Here is a 19,884-nt window from a genome sequence, read left to right as displayed (position 1 = left end):
CCAGGCTAGCCTTGAACTTCAACCCTCATCCCTGGACCTTAGTTTCTGATGCAGCTGGGCCATTACACTCATAGGAATTCTTTTATTTATTTTGTTTTTTCGAGGTAGGGTCTCAGTCTAGCTCAGGCTGACCTGGAATTCACTATGTAGTCTCAGGGTGGCCTTGAACTCATGGCGATCCTCCTACCTCTGCCTCCCGAGTGCTGGGACTAAAGGTGTGCACCACTATGCCTGGCCTTTATTTATTTTAAATATTATTTATTTGTTTGTTTTTATTTATTTATTTGACAGAGAAAGATGGGGAGAGAGAGAGAGAGAGAGCACAGGTGCACCAGGGCCTCCAGCCACTGCAGATGAACTCCAGATGCATGTGCCTCCTTGTGCAACTGGCTAATGTGGGTCTTGGGGAATTGAACCTGGGTTCTTTGGCTTTGCAGGCACATGCCTTAACTGCTAAGCCATCCCTCCAGCCCTTTATTTATTTATTCTGAGGTAGGGTCTTGCTCTAGCCCAAGCTGACCTGGAATTCATTATGTAAGCTCAAGAGTGGCCTCAAACTGGTGATCCTGCTACCTCTGCCTCCTGAGTGCTGTTGTTAAAGGCATATGCCTCCACCCCTGGTACAAACAGGAATTTTTTTTTTTTGTTCATTTTTTATTTTATTTATTTGAGAGCGACAGACATAGAGAGAAAGACAGATAGAGGGAGAGAGAGAGAATGGGCGCGCCAGGGCTTCCAGCCACTGCAAACGAACTCCAGACGTGTGCGCCCCCTTGTGCATCTGGCTAACGTGGGACCTGGGGAACTGAGCCTCGAACCGGGGTCCTTAGGCTTCACAGGCAAGCGCTTAACCACTAAGCCATCTCTCCAGCCCACAAACAGGAATTTTTAACCAGGTTGTTAGTTTCATAGGATGATAAAAGAAATTATAAAACACAAAATCAAGTTAGCTTGTGTTTCAAGCAGTGCTGACTAGGTGAGTTAAGTTAATGAACTAGGTATTCTCTGGGTATGCCAAAACAAAACAAGTGCAGAGTCTTCTTAATTTACACTTAACTAAGACAAAACACCAATGTTCTATCTGAGAAAAATAGATCTGAACCAGTGTCATGGGGTACCTTTGTAATTCCAGTAGTCTGAGTAGTAAAAGAATCATAATAGGAACTGGGGATATAATTCAATGGTAGAATACTTGCCTAGCATATGCAAGATCCTGGGTTTGATCCCTAGCTCCAAAATAAATAAATAAGAAGGGAGTGGAAGAAAGACAGGGAAAGGAAGAAAGAAAAGAACCAGAGCTGGAGAGATGACCTAGCGATTAAGGTGCTTGCCTTCAATTCCCCAGTGCCCACATAAGCCAGATGCCAAAGGTGATGCAAATGTCTGGAGTTTGTTTGCAGCGGCTGGAGGCCCTGGCACACCCATTCTCTTTCTCTCCAAATATAGCAGTTCAAGTGTTGGTAGTGTCAAATATAGTATGGAGGTCAAGAAGGAGGGAAAAAAGCGAACAACTGGATGGCACGTTTTCAAATGAATGGTATAGAAATTTAATGGAAGAGTGAGTGCCTGCCTCAGAGGAATTCAAAGAAAATAAAAATAAACTAGCCATAGAAAACCTGGGAAGATGATCATAAGCAGCACAACAATGTTGAGGTGGGATGGAGCTCAGAACAAAGAGGAGGCAAATACTAGTCATGTGGGTAGGGAAGATCAGGAGTGCTCTGGCGCAGCACCCTGAATGATCGAGGTTGGATGTCATTCCAAGAACAGTGGAAAGCCACCAAAGGATGGGGACTTGGACTTGGTGACACTAGTGGAAGTTGAAGCAGAGTAGAGAATTTTGCTGCTTTGGACACCCTGGATAGTATCCGTGGTGGGATCTGGGCTTTAGGGGAACTGGTTCTTAAGAGCTGGGATCTGGACATGCAGTGAAGGCCATCAAGTGAGGATAGGAGTGTGATGGTCAGGTGAGGGGGAAGGGCCAGAGAAGGAAATTAGGAAGCCATCACTGTATGAATGCTGTTTACAACAGTGAGACTAGACGGTTATTCAAGGAGGTGGTGAAGTTGCACAAAGGATGCCTGGAATAAAGTCTTGAAAGGTTGGGAAGGGACAAGTGAGATGATAAAGGGGATAGGTAGAAATATACCTAGTGAGGTGTGTGGGAATCCAGAAAATTCTATTGTAATGGAAACCAATAGAAGCATAAGTTTCTGTAATGATTTATACATATAATCTCATTCCATTCTTATAACAACCTGTGGAAAATATTTGAGAAAAAACGGAGTCACTCTATGGAACTTGGTTGAAAGTACTTGGCAAGTAGGCTTTTTTTTTTTTTTTTTTTTCCAAGGTAGGGTCTTACTCTAACCCAGGCTGACCTGGAATTCACTATGTACTGTCAGGGTGGTCTCGAACTCTCAGTGATCCTCCTACCTCTGCCTCCCGAGTACCACCATGCCTGGCCTAGTTTCAGGCTTTTAAACATTCTGCATATTTCCTAAAGTAGGTGAGTCCAGGGCTGGAGAGATGGCTCAGTAGTTAAAAGTGTTTGCTTGCAAAGCTGATGGTCTGGGTTTGATTCCCCAGTACTGATGTGAAGCCAAATGCACAAAGTGACACATGGAGTTCTTATGCAGTGGCAAGAGGCCCCAGTGCACCCATACTTACTCTCTCTGTCTGCTTCTTTCTCTCTCATACAAATAAATCAAGAAAATGTAATTTTGGGTTGGAGGGGTGGCTTAGTGGTTAAGGTGTTTGTCTGAAAAGCCAAAGGACCCAAGTTCAATTCCCCAGGACCAACGTTAGCCAGATACACAAGAGGGCACATGCGTCTGGAGTTGGTTTGCAGTGGCTGGAAGCCCTGGCATGCCCATTCTCTCTCTCTCTCTCTCTCCCTCCCTCCTTCTCTGCCAAATAAATAAAAATAAAATATTAAAAAAGAAAATGTATTTAAAAAATAAAACAAAATAAAGAGGGGTTGGAAAGATGGCTTAGTAGTTAAAGTGCTTGCCCTTAAAGCTTAATGACCCAAGTTTGATTCTCCAAGACCCATGTAAAGCCAGATGTACAAAGTGGTACATGCATATGGCATTGAGGCCCTGGTGTGCCCATTCTCTCTCTTTCTCTCAGCTGGGCATGGTGATACACTCCTTTAATCCCACACTTGGGAGGTTGAGGTAGGAGGATTGTTGTGAGTTAGAGGCCAGCCTGAGACTACATAGTAAATTCTAGGTCAGTCTGGGCTAGAGAAAGATCCCACCTCAAAAAAAAAAAAAAAAAAAAAAGGTGAGTCCAATGTTGCTGAGAGGTTGAAATAAGTATAGTGAAGCATTTATTCTTTCAATATCTTATGTATTTTAATTTTTTTTAGAAACACGTTGTTGTACTCAAGTTCACATTGCTGGCAGAAATCATCCAACCAAGAGCAACTTTTGGGAAAAAAGGGTTTATTTTGGCTTGCAGATTCAAGGGGAAGCTCCATGATGACAGGGGAAAATGATAACATGAGCAGAAGGTAGACATCATCCTCTGGCCAACATAAAATGGACAGTAGCAACAGGAGAATGTGCCAAACACTAGCAAGGGGAAACTGGCTATAACACCCACAAGCCCACCCCCAACAATACACTGCCTCCAGGAGGTGTTAATTCCCAAATCTCCATCAGCTAGAAACCTAGCATTCAGAACACCTAAGTTTATGGGGAACACCTGAATCAAACTACCACATTCCACCCCTGCCCCCCATAAACTGTTAACCGTCCATGATGTAAAATGCAATGTATTCAGTCCAACTTTCAAAGTCCCCGTACTTTTATCAATCCCAATGATGTTCAATCATCCCCATAGTCCAAAGTCTTTTTATTTATTTTTAAATTTATTTATCAGACAGACAGAGACAGAGAGAGAATGAATGGGTATGCCAGGGCCTCCAGCCATGGCAAATGAACTCCATGCACATGAGACACCTTGCGTGTCTGGCTTAATGTGGGTCCTGGAGAACTGAACCTATGTCTTTGGCTTTGCCAGGAAGTGTCTTAACTACTAAGGCATTTTTCCAGCCCCCCCCCTTTTAATTTAAGGTCTTTTATTTTTTTAATTTTTTTATTTTTAATTTTTATTTATTTATTTGAGAGTGACAGACACAGAGAGAAGGACAGATAGAGGGAGAGAGAGAGAATGGGAGTGCCAGGGCCTCCAGCCTCTGCAAACGAACTCCAGACGCGTGTGCCCCCCTTGTGCATCTGGCTAACGTGGGACCTGGGGAACCGAGCCTCAAACCAGGGTCCTTAGGCTTCACAGGCAAGCATTTAACCGCTAAGCCATCTCTCCAGCCCTTAATCTAAGGTCTTTTAATTGAGCCATAATACCAAAAAAGAAATTCCCCCAAACCTACAATGGCTCAGAATAAACACTCATACTGCAAAAGCTGACATTGGGCACAGCAAAGAAATATTCAACCAATACAAGATTTAAACAGGGTAAACATCAAACTCTAGCCAGTGACAAGTCTCTAAATCTGATAATCCTAAGTAGCAACAAGTCTCTGGAGTTCCAATTCCACCCCCCCAGCTATGCTACTCACAGTCCTGGAAAACTTCATCCAGGGCTGGCAGCTCTCCTTAACAGTCATCTTGTGGTCCCGGCATCTTCACTGGGTCTCCACTGCAACCCACGGTTCATCCTCACAATTCCATTGCGTCCCATGTAGGCATCAGCAAACTTGCTTCACAGTGCCCATGGCCATTTCCAAAGCAGAAGGCTGCATTGCAAACTCAGTGACCCTCTCTTTCCTGCATTTCTTATACTCCACAATACCAGGTAGGATGCCAGTTTGTTAATCCAGGGAGGAATAAAGCAGACTTTGAAGAACAGGACACTCCTTGAGCATTCAGGCCTCATCATCATCATCCTGTTACCCCAGTCTCAAAGGTTGTAATCTCTCATACAATTGCAACTAAACAGGCAGCAATTTCAACCCAAAGATTTCATTTTTTCTGTGCCATATCCCTGTGCACAGACCAGTCCATTTCTATGCACTGCAACCCTACAAGTTCTTAGGAAATGGGTATAACAGAAAGCCTCTTACACAAACTGCTTCTAGTCCAGTCCAAGCAAAGCTCTTTCTCACCCTCATAAGATAAACCTCACAGTCCATTGTTCTTTCTGCATTCAGGTTTGAGTTTGACCAGAATAGTTCATCAGGCTGCACTTACAGCACTGCAAGGCATCCTTAGGCCAAGGTTTCAAATCCTTCCACATTCCTCTTGAAAAATCAGCTCTGAAAGGTCAAAGCTACACAGGCATCTAGCAGCAATCCCACTCCTCAGTACCACTTTATTGTCACAGTCAGGTTCACATTGCTGGCAGAAATCACCCGACCAAAAGCAGCTTTTGGGAGAAAAAAGGGTTTGTTTTGGCTTATAGACTCAAGGGGAAGCTTCATGATGGCAGGGGAAAACAATGACATGAACAGAGGGTGGACATCAACCCCTGGCCAACATCAGGTGGACAATAGCAACAGGAGAGAGTGCCAAACACTAGCAAGGGGAAAGTGACCATAATACCCGCTAGGCCGCCCCCAACAATACACTGCCTTCAGAAGGTGTTAATTCTCAAATCTTCATAAGCTGGGAACCATAACATTCAGAACACCTAAGTTTATGGGGAACACTTGAATCTAACCTCTACACGTGTATTTGTTGCAGTGTATATGTGTAATTCTATAAATGTGTACTGATGTTTTTTGTTAACTTAGTATGGTGAAGCCCTCAGAATGGTGATTAAAGCTACATATATACACAAATAAATGTCCATATTTTATAATTTTTTTGTTTTTTTGAGGTAGGGTCTCACTCTAGCCCTGGCTGACCTGGAATTCACTATGGAGTCTCAGAGTGGCCTTGAACTCACAGTGATCCTCCTACCTCTGCCTCCCGAGTGCTGTGAATAAAGGCATGCGCCACCATGCCTGGCTCATATTTTATTTATATATATTTATTATAGTTACACATGTATGCATATGTATATTCCATAAAAAACCTTATACTTGCACGTAGGCAGCTATTTATTAACCACTACTATTTTTGTGTGGGGACCATAAAATTTCAGCCTACTGATACTTTAGAGATTTCTCTAAGCTCACAGGGCTACCTGGTGCAAAGTCTGTGAATTGTTGATTTTTCTGTATAGACACTGTTGACCTTGTAAAATGGTAGAGATAAAGTCATTTCTCAATAGACCAAACAGTAAATCAAAGGTGAGCAAAGAAACACTGTAGGTAACTTGGAAAATTGTGAAAGGTCAGTGGAATGTGGGTCAGCAGACATTTGTTTTTACCTTTTTTTTTTCTTTTTTTTTTTAAGGCTGGAGGATTCAGAGTTCATTTACATGCTTATAGGACGATGAGAAGTAAAGGGGGAAAATGATATACAGGAGGAAAGGATATCTGAGAACTTGCCTGCAAATCTTAAGGACCCAGGTTCGACTCCCCAGTACCCATGTAAGCCAGATGCACAAGTGGAACATGCATCTGGAGTTCATTTGCAATGGCTAGAGACCCTAGCATACCCATTTTCTCTCTGTGTGTCTTTCTCTCAAATAAATAAATAAATGAAATATTTAAAATGGCAAATGGCATATAGTAAAGAAGGAAAAATTTCTCACTTCATAATCACTAAGATTTTTTTTTTTTGTACTGGACCATGTTAAACACACTTTGCCAATAAGCTACATCCTCAGCCTAGAAAGGGAACATTTTGAAGAGATATAATAGCCAAATTATTGGACATACAAGGACAGGAGAGAAAGTACAGTTGGCTTTTCCAGAGCCCAATCTAGAAAATCTTTTTTTAAAAACTTTTTATTTGGACTACAGCTTTAAAAAAAATTATTTATTCTAGAGTGATAGAGAGGCAGATGGAGAAAGGGAGAGAAAGAATAGGTGTGGCAGGGCCTGTAGCCACTGAAAACGAACTCCAGGTATATGTGCCACCTTGTGCATCTGGCTTTATGTGGATACTGGGAAATAGAACCTAGGTCCTTTGGTCTTACAGGCATGCGCCTTAACTGCTAAGCCATCTCTCCAGCCCTGGACTTGCTTTTTTTCATTGCTGTAACCTCTGCTTGTATGTGGTGTTGACTGGCCCTAGTGCTGGCTACCTCCAGCCCCTTGGAGGTTTCAGTAGAAATTCCCATTATTATTCAGCTGGCCCAGTCTCTTGGGATGCTAGCCAGTATCAGTCTAATTCATTCTTGGACCCATAAGCTCTGGTCATAGATTGGTAATAGAGTTGTAGGTATTAAGGGTTACTCCTGATAGAGTCCTTTGAACAAAGAGTGTGACTAGAGGTAATGAGAATGTCTCAAGGAAGAGCGGCAGTTGTCCTTTTCTGGCATCTGTGTATCATAGGGCTCATGTATTGTCACACACATATCCATATACCACATACACAATTAAGAATTAAATAAAATTAATAAAATTAACACCAGGGATGTACTTCAGATGGTAGTGTGCTTGCCTAGCACTCATGAAGCCTTGGGTATGCTTGAAAGCAGAGACATGGTGGTTTGAATCAGATATCCCCCATAAACTCATGTGTTCTGAATACTTGATCCAGCTGGTGTTAATTCAGGAGGTAGAGCCTTGCTGGAGGAGGTGTGTTGTTGGTGTATTATAGCCAGCTCTCTACCTTGCTAGAGTTTAGCACATTTTTCTTGTTGCTATTTTTTACATACTGTAGCAGAACTGATGTCTGGCCTCTGCTCATGCTATGCTTTCCCGTGCCATCATAAAGTTTCCCTTCCAGACTGTGAGCCAAAATAAACCCTTTCCTCCCATCAGCTGCTTTTAGTCAGGTGTTTTTTCCCAGCAATGAAAAGGTAACTGCAACAAGGCAGGAGAACCGGAAGTTCAAGGTCATTCTTTGTTACATCAAGAGTACCTTTCTCTTACAGCCAGCCTGTGCTACATGAGACCCTGTCTTAAAAAGAAAGGATGGGCTGGAGAGATGGCTTAGTGGTTTGTAGCAGATGGATTCAGGTTCGCTGAGAGGAACTTCCAGACCAGGCACAGTGATGGAGGAAGGAATATTTATTGAAGCTTACAGATCCAGGGGAAGTTCCATAATGACAGAAGAAGCTGGCCTGCCTTCACAGGTCCAAGGGGGGTGGGGGGAGCACAAGCCTAAAGGTCAAAAACCACAGCACACTTCAGGAACTCCAGCTAGGCACACTTTGCATATCTTTAGATTGAAATAGGAAACCCACCACCACACCTTAATATCACGCAGTGACATTGCCTCCAGCCAGGTAGCCAGCAGATGCAAACTACAAACAAAGAACTGAATATATTGGGGGCCATCTATTCAAACCACCTCATGGTTAAAGCCTGAAAAGTCCAAGGACTCATTTTCCACTCTCTAGGTCTCACATAAGCAGATGCACAAAGTGATGCAAGCAGTGGTACATGTACACAAGGGGGTGTACATATCTGGAGATCAATTGCAGCGGCTGGGGCCGTGGAGCACCAGTTCATTCTCTCTCTCTCTCTTTCTCTCTGTGTCTGTCTCATTCTTGCTCTCTTGCATTAAAAAAAAAAAAAAAAAAAAAAAAAAAAGAGCTGGGAGTGGTGACGCATGCCTTTAATCCCAGCACTCAGGAGGGAGGGGAGGGAGGAAGAGGTAGGAGGATTGCCATGAGTTTGAGGCCACCCTGAGACTACCGGTCAACCCGGGCTAGAGTGAGATCCTACATGGTGATACACACCTGTAATTCCAGCTCTTGGGAGGCAGAGGTAAGAGGATCACCCTGAGTTCAAGGCCATCATCCTGAGGGTACATAGTGAATTCCAGGATAGTCTGGGCTAGAGTGAGACCCTACCTTGACATACCGAAGAAAAAAGAAGAGGGAAAGGGATGAAGGAAGGGAGGGAACAAGGGAAAGAAAGGGGAAAAGATTACCTTTTAGATAGAACTTACACAAATTAAAAATGTCTATTTCTGGGGCTGGAGAGATGGCTTAGTGGTTAAGGCACTTGCTTGCAAAGCCAAAGGACCTAGGTTTGGTTCCCCAGTACCAGATGCACAGGTTGGTACCTGCATTGAGAGTTTGCAGTGGTTAGAGGCTCTGGTGCCCCCAATTCTCTCTATCTGCCTCTTTCTCTCTCAAAATAAATAAATACATAAATAAAATATTTAAAAAATTTTAAATGTACATTTCCAATGAAGAGTTAATCAGAAAAGTAATATTTATCATAATTCTCTTTCTGATTTACAAGTGAAATATGGCAGTTGTAAAAAACTTGGCAATAAAAGCTTTAGGATACAGAGGAAAATAACTACTGTCACTGTTAAGTATAAAATTATGTAGATTAGTATTTTTTACTTTATAACGTACATATTTATCTTACAGGAAATAAAATATCTGGAACGAAGTTATGTCTCAAAACCTACTTTGAATGTAAGTAAATTTAAATTCTGCCTTAACATTTCAGTTTTTTTTGTTTTGTTTTTTTGAGGTAGGGTCTCACTGTAGCCCGTACTGACCTGGAATTCACTATGTAGTCTCAGGGTGGCCTCGAACTCACAGTGATCCACCCGCCTCTGCCTTCCAAGTACTGGGATTAAAGGCATGTGTCACCATGCCCAGCACATTTCAATAATTTAAAAGGAAATGTAGTCAGTAAAAATGCATGTTGGGCGTGGTGGCACATCCCAGTAATTCCAACCCTTGGGGTGAGGCACATGGACTGAGGATCACCAGCCAGGGTTACATAGACCCTACTCCAAACAAACTAATCCAAACTAAAATGCATTCATTTATGACTTAGACAATTTATGAAGGATATATGTAGGACTCTGTAATGATTAGGAAAAGCCAGCAATTCAAATATTAAGTTAAGCTTCTAAAGAATAACAAAAATTTATTTCAGGTAGCCCATGCATAATTCCTGCTGTTTCTCCATAATCTAGTACAAAACAATTTTACACTGCGGTGTTTTTCCTGTGTTCTCAGGAAGCCACATTATGTTGTGGGTGGCACTGTGCAGAGGTCACATATACAGGACTAAACCATCTAGGGTTAGACAAGAAGGGCAATCATTTGGTTGCCTAGTTAGTGCCCTGTCTCTTCTAAGGCTCCAAAAATAATGATATATCTTTCCATCTACTTTTTTTTTCCCCCCAAGATGGGGTCTCAATCTAGCCCAAGCTGACCTAGAATTCACTATGTAGTCCCAGGCTGGCCTCAAACTCATGGTGTTTAGACAATTTTTAAAGTGTCTAGGAGATTATAGAAGATAAGTACAGGAGAGATTGTTACAGTGGAGTTTCTAGTATTTACAAGAGCCTTTATCTACTAATTTGTTTTGCTTTATAGTTAAAGAACTTTATGGTTCTGGGTGTGTCGCAACTTAGTGATACTGCCTGTGCATCTTGATTGTAGTCCAGAGGTCCTGCAATGAGGGGCCTACTGGTTAGGGTTGGTGATTAAGCAGTTTGCAAGGGTAACAATGCCATTCTTGAGGTGTTTGGGGTTTTTTGGGGGGGGCGGGGTAGGGTCTTACAATAGCCCAGGCTGACCTGGAATTCACTATGTAGTCTCAGGGCGCTTTAAACTCACAGAGATCCTCCTACCTCTGTCTCAGTGCTAGGATTAAAGAAAGGCATGTTACAGCACACCCAGCTTCATTCTGGAGGTTTTGACAGAGGAGAATTCAAAATTAAGTTCCTAGCATCAAATCTCCTGGAGACACCTGGGAAAGATCTTTATGTCTGTTTTAGAGTTTATCTGTCAGGTTTTCTTTGTTTTGTTTGTGGGTTTTTTTGGTTTTTTTTGTTTGTTTGTTTTTGAGGTAGGGTCTTACTCTAGCCCCTCCAGGCTGATCAGGAATTCACTCTGTAGACCCAAGCTGGCCTCAAACTCACAGTGATCCTCCTGAGTGGCCTCCTGAGTGCTGGGTTTAGGGATTAAAGGCGTGTGGCACAATACCCAGATAGATTTTCTTTACCATTTTTTGCAGGGGGGTTGGGTGCTCTGGGGAGTGCATCCAGAGCTTTACATATGCTAAGCAGGACCTCTACCACTGTTACATCCCTGGCCTGCTTTTTCTAACTGAGTCTTAACTACTGTTAGAATTGATGTGATGTTTTATAGCAGCTTACATATTATTTTAATCCTTGCTGAAGATTTGCTTATAAAAATTGTCTGTGTCTTAGATTGTATATGAATGTTTACTTAATAAAAGGTAATTTGAGTAAAATACCTAAGTAATGTTTACCATCTTGTGTCTTGCCAGGAAGTGGTTATAGTAAGTGCTACGAGAACACCCATTGGGTCTTTTCTAGGCAGCTTTGCCTCACTACCAGCCACTAAACTTGGTTCTATTGCAATTCAAGGAGCCATTGAAAAGGCAGGTCAGTAGTTGCTTTATTTTTGTGTTGAAAAGGCAAAATGATTCAGTGGAACACATACCTATTTTCCACTTACTATATAAATAGCTAGAAATGACATAATGCCTACATTTCTAAATTCCCTTGTATAGACTTTGGAATGAAATGCAAAACTGACAAGAAAAAGAAACCATTCCTACTGTGTAATGCTATGTTCCTTATTAGGTAATCACTAATTATTAAGTTGAATAAATTACAGATAGGCCATTTTGGTGTTTTCAAAAGGGATTGCAAAAGAAGAAGTGAAAGAAGTGTACATGGGTAACGTTCTACAAGGAGGCGAAGGGCAAGCTCCCACGAGACAAGCAGTTCTGGGTGCAGGTACGAGGAATACTGTTTTTGCTGTTTTTTGTATTTAAATTGTTCAACATGGGCTGGAAGGATGGCTTAGCGGTTAAGGGGTTTGCCTGCAAAACCAAAGGACCCAGGTTTGATTCCCCAGGACCCACATTAGCCAGATGCACAAGGTGGCATATGCATCTGGAGTTTGTTTGCAGTGGCTGGAGGCCCTGGTGTGCCCATTCTCTCACTCTCTCCTTCTTTCTCTGTCAAATAAATTAATAAATTAAATATTTTAAAAAATTGTTCAACATGTCAGAATGAGTCATTTCAGCTTAAATAAAATGTCAAATGCGTAACATTTATAGACAAATTAGCAGAAGAAAAGTTGTAATTTCTAGTAAGACATTTTAATTTTACCATTATATTAGAAAAATGAGTATTTCTGTTTTTCAAAAGTATGATTTATGTTGGTTTTAGGCTTACCTGTTTCTACTCCGTGCACCACCGTAAACAAGGTTTGTGCTTCAGGAATGAAAGCTATAATGATGGCCTCTCAAAATCTTATGTGTGGACATCAGGTGAGAAACACCTTGTTTCACCTCCCTTTCTCTCTCTCTTTCTTTTATTTCCAAGGAGAAAGAATGAATGTGTGCACCAGGGTCTCTAGCCACTGCAAATGAACTCAACATGCATGCACCACTTTGTGCATCTGGCTTTATGTGAGTTCTGGGAGAATCGAACCTGGGTCATTAGGCTTTGCAGGTAAATGCCTTAATTACTGAGCCATCTCTCCAGCCCTGTTTCATCTCTCAGTAAAATAATGTCTAGTCCTAGAAGACACTGAAAAGCCAAACACATGCATGCTTTAATAGTGAGGTTCTTTCCTAAAAGTAAAGTTTCTGTGTTGTGTTAGTCAATCATGACTGTTAGCATTTACAGCTACACAGAAGCAGTTCTTAACACAGGTCACATATCTTTTGTTGCAGGACATGGTAGCACATGCCTATAACCCAGTTTGAGGCCAACCTGGGATACATAGTGAGACCCTGCCTCAAAAACCAAAACTGGGGGCTAGAGAGATAGCAGTTAAGGCATTTGCCTGCAAAGCCAAAAGATCCCAGTTCAATTCTCCAGGACCCACATAAGCCAGATGCATAAAGGGGTACATGCATCTGGAGTTCATTTGGAATGACTGGAGGCTCTGGCACACCCATTCTCTCCCTCCCTCTCTCTCTCTCTCTCTCAAATAAATAAATAAATAAAACATATTATTTAAAAAAACCTCCAACCAAATTCCCCACACACAACTTATGTTAACATGAATTATCAACTATGTCATTTTAGTCTGTGGACATGGGGATGACTCCTCACTTAAGAGTTTTACTCTGAGACTACAGGTGGTTAAAAATGTATAAATGGAGCCAGGCATGGTGGTGTATGCCTTTAATCCCAGCACTTGGGAGGCAGAGGTAGGAGGATCACCATAAATTAGAGGCCACCCTGAGACTACATAGGAAATTCCAGCTCAGCCTGGATTAGAGTGAAACCCTACCTCAAAAAAAAAAAAAAAAAAGTATAAATGATATATTTACCAGAATAATTTTTTTATAGTGCTAAGGATTGAACCCAATTCCTTGCACATGCCTGGCAAGCACTTTACAACTGAGCCACATCCCTGGCAAGGTTTTTAAATTATAAAGAGCAAGGTGTTTCCCATGGGTATCAGATTATAAGACTGAGCGTAGGATTGATGACTGACTAATTTGTAGTTCTGCAATACTTGGATTCAGTTACTTTGTGCAAGCTTTCCATTGTTTAGGTGATCAAGTTCTTGTCTTATTTTATCTATTTTTAATTTTTATTGATTTTTTAGAGAGAGAGAAAGAGACAGAGAGGCACTTGGGTGGGGTGGGTGCAGCAGGGCCTCTAGCCACTGCAAGTGAGCTCCAGATGCATGTGCCACCTTATGCATCTGCTTTACGTGTCAGACAAGCACCTTAACCACTAAGCCATCTCTCCAGCCCTTTTATCATTATTTATTTATTTATTTGGAATGGGCATGGCAGGGCCTCTAGGCACTGCAAACTAACCCCAGACTCATGCACCACATTGTGTATCTGGCTTTGTGTGTGTACTAGGGAATCGAATCTCGGTCCTTTGGCTTTGTAGGCAAGTGCCTTAACTACTAAGCTATCTCTTCAATCCAACATCTAGTCTTTACCTAAAATTTAGCAAAGTTTTGGGTGCTCAGTAAATGTATGCGGTAATAAGTGACTGTGCCTCAAGTTAAGGAGCTGATATTTCATCAGATCCAGACCTTTCACTTTTCAAATTTTGCCAACTCTGAAACTGCCACAGATAGAATATTCTAGGGCATTCTGCTGACCAGTGTATAACACAATCAGGGTAAATTATTTGTTTGAAAATTAGCCCTCTCATATGCAAGAGCCATATTTATGTGTCTTCAGTTATTCCTGCCTTGTTCTGTTTCTAACTAGGAAGCAAATCAAAGAGAAAAAGGAAGCTGTGAGATCTGAGTTATTGTAACATATACTTGTCAAAGCAATATGTGCATAACAAAAACTTTCAATGGTCTAGAGACATAAAATGGAAAAAAAACAAACAAACAAGAAAACACATTTTTCCTTACTCTTTCCCGTCTGTCCCCGAGTAGCACAAGTTTAGAAATTCTGCAGAGAAACTTTTGCTTAATCTCCTTGTCTCACTTAATGTGTTGGAGATCTATGAGCAAATTCAATAGTGTTCCATTGAATTCTATACGTTTCTTGAACAGTGGTAAATAAAACATTTTAAAAAATCCTCTGGGCTGGAGAGATGGCTCAGTAATTAAGGTGCTTGCCTGCAAAGCCTAATGACCTTGGTTTGATTCCCAAGTACCCATGTAAAGCCAGATGCACAAAGAAATGCATGCATCTGGGATTTATTTGTAGTGACTGGAGGCCCTGGTGTGCCCATTCTCTCTCTCTGTATCTGCAAAAAAAATTATATATAATATGATATCTTTATGTACAAATCTCTGTTAGAGAAATTCCACAAAGCAATTGCTGAGTCAGAGGATTTAAAATTTTTGAGGGCTGGAGAGATGGTTCAGTGGTTAAAGGCACTTCCTTGCAAGTCTGACGACCTGAGTTCGGTTCCCCAGTACCCACATAGAGCCAGATGCAGAAAGCGGTGCATGTATCTGCAGTTTCTTTGCAGTAGCAGGAGGCCCAGGCATTCCCATTCTCTCTTTCTGGTCTCTTTTTTTTTTTTTTTTTAATTTTTATTAACATTTTCCATGATTATAAAATATATCCCATGGTTATTCCCTCCCTCCCCACCCCCACACTTTTGGTCTCTCTTAAATAAACAAATATTTTACAAAATTATTTTGATATTTTCAAATGCTTTTCAAAGAGTTGTACTAGTAAGCCAGGCATGGTGGTGCATACCTTTAATCCTAGCATTTGGGAGACAGAGGAAGGAGGATTGTCATGAGTTCTAGAGCAGCCTGAGACTACATATGAATGCCAGGTCAACCTGGGCTAGAGACCCTACCTCAAAAAAAAAAAAAAAAAGTTATACGAATTACACTTTCCAGAAGGTATGTGAGCTGGTTTGGATACATCCGCTCCAGCATTAGGTGCTGCTGCCAAATTCTTGTCTGATTCTATAATGTGTGTTCATTTAAAATATTTATTTATGAGATAAATAGAGAAAGGCAGATAGAGAGAAAGAATGAGCGTACCAAGGCCTCTAGCCATAGCAGACAAACTCCAGATGCATGCACCACCTTGTGCATCTGGTTTACATGAGCCCTGGGAAATCGAACCTGGGTCCTTTGATTTTGCAGGCAAATGCCTTTACCACTAAACAATCTCTCTAGCCCTCATTTGTTTGTTTATTTGTTTGTTTTTTTGAGGTAGGGTCTCACTCTAGCTCAGGCTGATCTGGAATTCACTATGTCATCTCAGGGTAGCCTCGAATTCATGGCATTCCTCCTACCTCTGCCTCCCATTTAAAGGTGTGCACCACCACACCTGGCCATCCTCATTTGTGTTTTGAGACAGTGTCTTATGTAGCCCAGGGTGGTCTCAAACTCACTATGTAGTTGAGGATGATTTTGAGCTATTTGGCTTCCTGCCTCAGTTTCCCAGGTACTGGGATTATAGGTATTCACCACCACTCCTGGTTTTGGACTCTAATCTTTTTTTTTTTTTTTTTTTTAATTTTTATTAACATTTTCCATGATTATAAAATATATCCCATGGTAATTCCCTCCCTCCCCACCCCCACACTTTCCCGTTTGAAATTCCATTCTCAATCATATTACCTCCCCATTACAATCATTGTAATTACATATATACAATATCAACCTATTAAGTATCCTCCTCCCTTCCTTTCTCCACCCTTTATGTCTCCTTTTCAACTTACTGGCCTCTGCTACTAAGTATTTTCATTCTCACACAGAAGCCCAGTCATCTGTAGCTAGGATCCCCATATGAGGGAGAACATGTGGCGCTTGGCTTTCTGGGCCTGGGTTACCTGACTTAGTATAATACTTTCCAGGTCCATCCATTTTTCTGCAAATTTCATAACTTCATTTTTCTTTACCGCTGAGTAGAACTCCATTGTATAAATGTGCCACATCTTCATTATCCACTCATCTGTTGAGGGACATCTAGGCTGGTTCCATTTCCCAGCTATTATAAATTGAGCAGCAATAAACATGGTTGAGCATGTACTTCTAAGGAAATGAGATGAGTCCTTTGGATATATGCCTAGGAGTGCTATAGCTGGGTCATATGGTAGATCAATCTCTAGCTGCTTTAGGAACCTCCACACTGTTTTCCACAATGGCTTGACCAGATTGCATTCCCACCAGCAGTGCAGAAGGGTTCCTTTTTTTCCACATCCCTGCCAACATTTATGATCATTTGTTTTCATGATGGTGGCCAATCTGACAGGAGTGAGATGGAATCTCAATGTAGTTTTAATCTGCATTTCCCTGATGACTAGTGACGTAGAACATTTTTTTAGGTGCTTATATGCCATTCGTATTTCTTCCTTTGAGAACTCTCTATTTAGCTCCTTAGCCCATTTTTTGATTGGCCTGTTTGATTCCTTATTAGTTAACTTTTTGAGTTCTTTGTATATCCTAGATATTAATCCTCTATCAGATATATAGCTGGCGAAGATTTTTTCCCATTCTGTAGGTTGCCTCTTTGCTTTTTTCACTGTGTCCTTTGCGGTGCAAAATCTTTGTAATTTCATTAGGTCCCAGTGGTTAATCTGTGGTTTTATTGCCTGAGCAATTGGGGTTGTATTCAGAAAGTCTTTGCCAAGACCAATATGTTGGAGGGTTTCCCCTACTTTTTCCTCTAGCAGTTTCAAAGTTTCCGGTCTGATGTTAAGGTCTTTAATCCATTTGGATTTAATTCTTGTGCATGGCGAGAGAGAAGAATCTATTTTCATCCTTCTGCAGATATTTATCCAGTTTTCAAAACACCATTTGCTGAAGAGGCTGTCTCTTCTCCAATGAGTATTTTTGGCATTTTTATCGAATATCAGGTGGCTATAGCTACTTGGGCTTACATCTGGGTCCTCTATTCTGTTCCACTGATCTACATGTCTGTTTTTGTGCCAGTACCATGCTGTTTTTGTTACTATGGCTCTGTAGTATAGGTTAAAATCAGGTATGGTGATACCACCAGCCTCTTTTTTGTTGCTCAGTATTATTTTAGATATTCGAGGTTTTTTATGATTCCAAATGAATTTTTGGATTGTTTTTTCTATTTCCATGAAGAAAGCCTTTGGAACTTTGATAGGGATTGCATTAAATGTGTAGATTGCTTTAGGTAAGATTGCCATTTTCACGATATTGATTCTTCCAAGCCAGGAACAAGGGATGTTTCTCCACTTTCTAGTGTCTTCTGCAATTTCTCGCTTGAGTGTCTTAAAGTTCTCATTGTATAGATTCTTTACTTCCTTAGTTAGGTTTATTCCAAGGTATTTTATTTTTTTTGATGCAATTGTGAATGGGAGTGATTCTCTGATTTCATCCTCTGTGTGTTTGTTGTTAGCATATATGAAGGCTACTGATTTCTGTGTATTTATTTTGTATCCTGCTACATTGCTGTAGGTTTTGATTAGCTCTAACAGCTTGCTAGTAGAGTCTTTAGGGTCCTTTATGTATAGAATCATGTCATCTGCAAATAATGATAACTTGATTTCTTCCTTTCCAATTTGTATCCCTTTTATGTGTGTCTCTTGCCTTATTGCTATGGCTAAGACTTCCAAAACTATATTAAATAGAAGTGGAGACAGTGGACCCCCTTGTCTTGTTCCTGATTTTAGTGGAAAAGCTTCCAGTTTTTCCCCATTTAGTAATATGTTGGCTGTAGGCTTGTCATAAATAGCCTTTCTTATATTGAGATATGTTCCTTCTATTCCCAGTCTCTGTAGGACTTTTATCATGAAGGGATGTTGGATTTTGTCAAATGCTTTCTCTGCATGTAATGAGATGATCATGTGATTTTTGTCCTTCAACCCATTTATGTAATGTATTACATTTATAGATTTGCGTATGTTGAACCATCCCTGCATCTCTGGGATAAAGCCTACTTGGTCAGGGTGAATGATCTTTTTGATATACTCTTGTATTCTGTTTGCCAATATTTTGTTGAGAATTTTTGCATCTATGTTCATGAGGGAGATTGGTCTGTAATTTTCTTTTTTTGTTCTATCTTTGCCTGGTTTTGGTATCAGGGTGATGCTGGCCTCATAGAAGGAGTTTGGTAGGATTCCTTATTTTTCTATTTCCTGGAAAAGCTTAAGAAGCAATGGTGTTAGCTCTTCCTTAAAAGTCTGGTAAAATTCAGCAGTGAATCCATCCGGGCCTGGGCTTTTTTTAGTTGGGAGATTATTGATAACTGCTCGGATCTCCATGTTTGTTATAGGTCTATTTAAGTGATTAATCTCATTTTGATTTAATTTAGGTAGGTCATATAGATCAAGGAAATCATCCATTTCTTTCAGATTTTCATACTTTGTGGAGTATATGCTTTTATAGTATGTCCCTATAATTTTTTGAATTTCTCTGGAATCTGTTGTGATGTTACCTTGTTCATCTCTGATTTTATTAATTTGTGTCTCTTCTCTCTTTCTTTTGGTCAGATTTGCTAAGGGTTTATCAATCTTGTTTATCCTTTCAAAGAACCAACTCTTTGTTTCATTAATTCTTTGGATTGTTCTTTTTGTTTCTATTTCATTAATTTCTGCCCTAATCTTTATTATTTCTTCCCGTTGGACTCTAATCTTAATGCTTATTATAGATTGATTGTATACTATTCTTTTTTTTTTTTTTTTTTTTGGTTTTTCAAGATAGGGTCTTACTCCAGCCCAGGCTGACCTGGAATTCACTATGGAGTCTCAGGGTGGCCTCGAACTCACAGCAATCCTCCCACCTCTGCCTCCCGAGTGCTGGGATTAAAGGCGTGAGCCACCATGCCCGGCTTGTATACTATTCTTTTCATCAAAATCAGGTGGTAAAGCAAGTCTTCACTGTGTAACAGATGGTTACTGTCACAAATGAGTACTCAGTTCCCAGTAGCAGTAGTAGCTTAGAGTATAGTGAAATGGAAACTCTGAACTGACGCTGGCTTCATTGTGTTGCTGAGCAGGATGTGATGGTGGCAGGTGGGATGGAGAGCATGTCCAATGTCCCGTATGTAATGAACAGAGGAGCAACACCCTATGGTGGGGTAAAACTCGAAGATCTGATTGTAAAAGATGGGCTAACCGATGTCTACAATAAAATTCACATGGTAAGTATTCCTTTCTTTCTTCTTTTTTTTTTTTTTTTTTTTTTTTTTGGTTTTTCGAGGTAGGGTCTCACTGTAGCCCAAACTGACCTGGAATTCACTATGGAGTGTCAGGGTGGCCTTGAACTCACAGTTATCCTTCTACCTCTGCCTCCTGAGTGCTGGGATTAAAGGCGTGAGTCACCATGCCCGGCTCTTTTTTTTTTTTTTCTTGAGGTAGGATCTCGGTGTAGCTCAGGCTGACCTGGAATTCACTATGTCATCTCAGGGTGGCCTTGAACTCATGGCAATTCTCCTACCTCTTCCTCCCAAATGCTGGGATTAAAGGT

General features: G+C 40.9%; 1 protein-coding gene across 1 annotated transcript in view; it reads left to right on the top strand.

The window, feature by feature from the left end:
- The window catches only part of Acat1 (acetyl-CoA acetyltransferase 1), a 34,463-nt gene that overhangs the window by 1,463 nt on the left and 13,116 nt on the right, over positions 1-19,884 (top strand). Inside the window, exons 2-6 of the mRNA XM_045145505.1 lie at positions 9,412-9,459; positions 11,297-11,414; positions 11,676-11,771; positions 12,210-12,310; positions 19,415-19,558. Of these exons, the coding sequence (XP_045001440.1) occupies positions 9,412-9,459; positions 11,297-11,414; positions 11,676-11,771; positions 12,210-12,310; positions 19,415-19,558 (507 nt within the window). The remainder of the gene's footprint in view (positions 1-9,411; positions 9,460-11,296; positions 11,415-11,675; positions 11,772-12,209; positions 12,311-19,414; positions 19,559-19,884) is intronic.

Source organism: Jaculus jaculus, chromosome 3 (genome assembly GCF_020740685.1).
Source record: "Jaculus jaculus isolate mJacJac1 chromosome 3, mJacJac1.mat.Y.cur, whole genome shotgun sequence".
NCBI classification, from domain to species: domain Eukaryota; kingdom Metazoa; phylum Chordata; class Mammalia; order Rodentia; family Dipodidae; genus Jaculus; species Jaculus jaculus.
The sequence above is the reverse complement of the archived record's forward strand: the minus strand, read 5'-3'. Positions and strand labels throughout refer to the sequence as shown.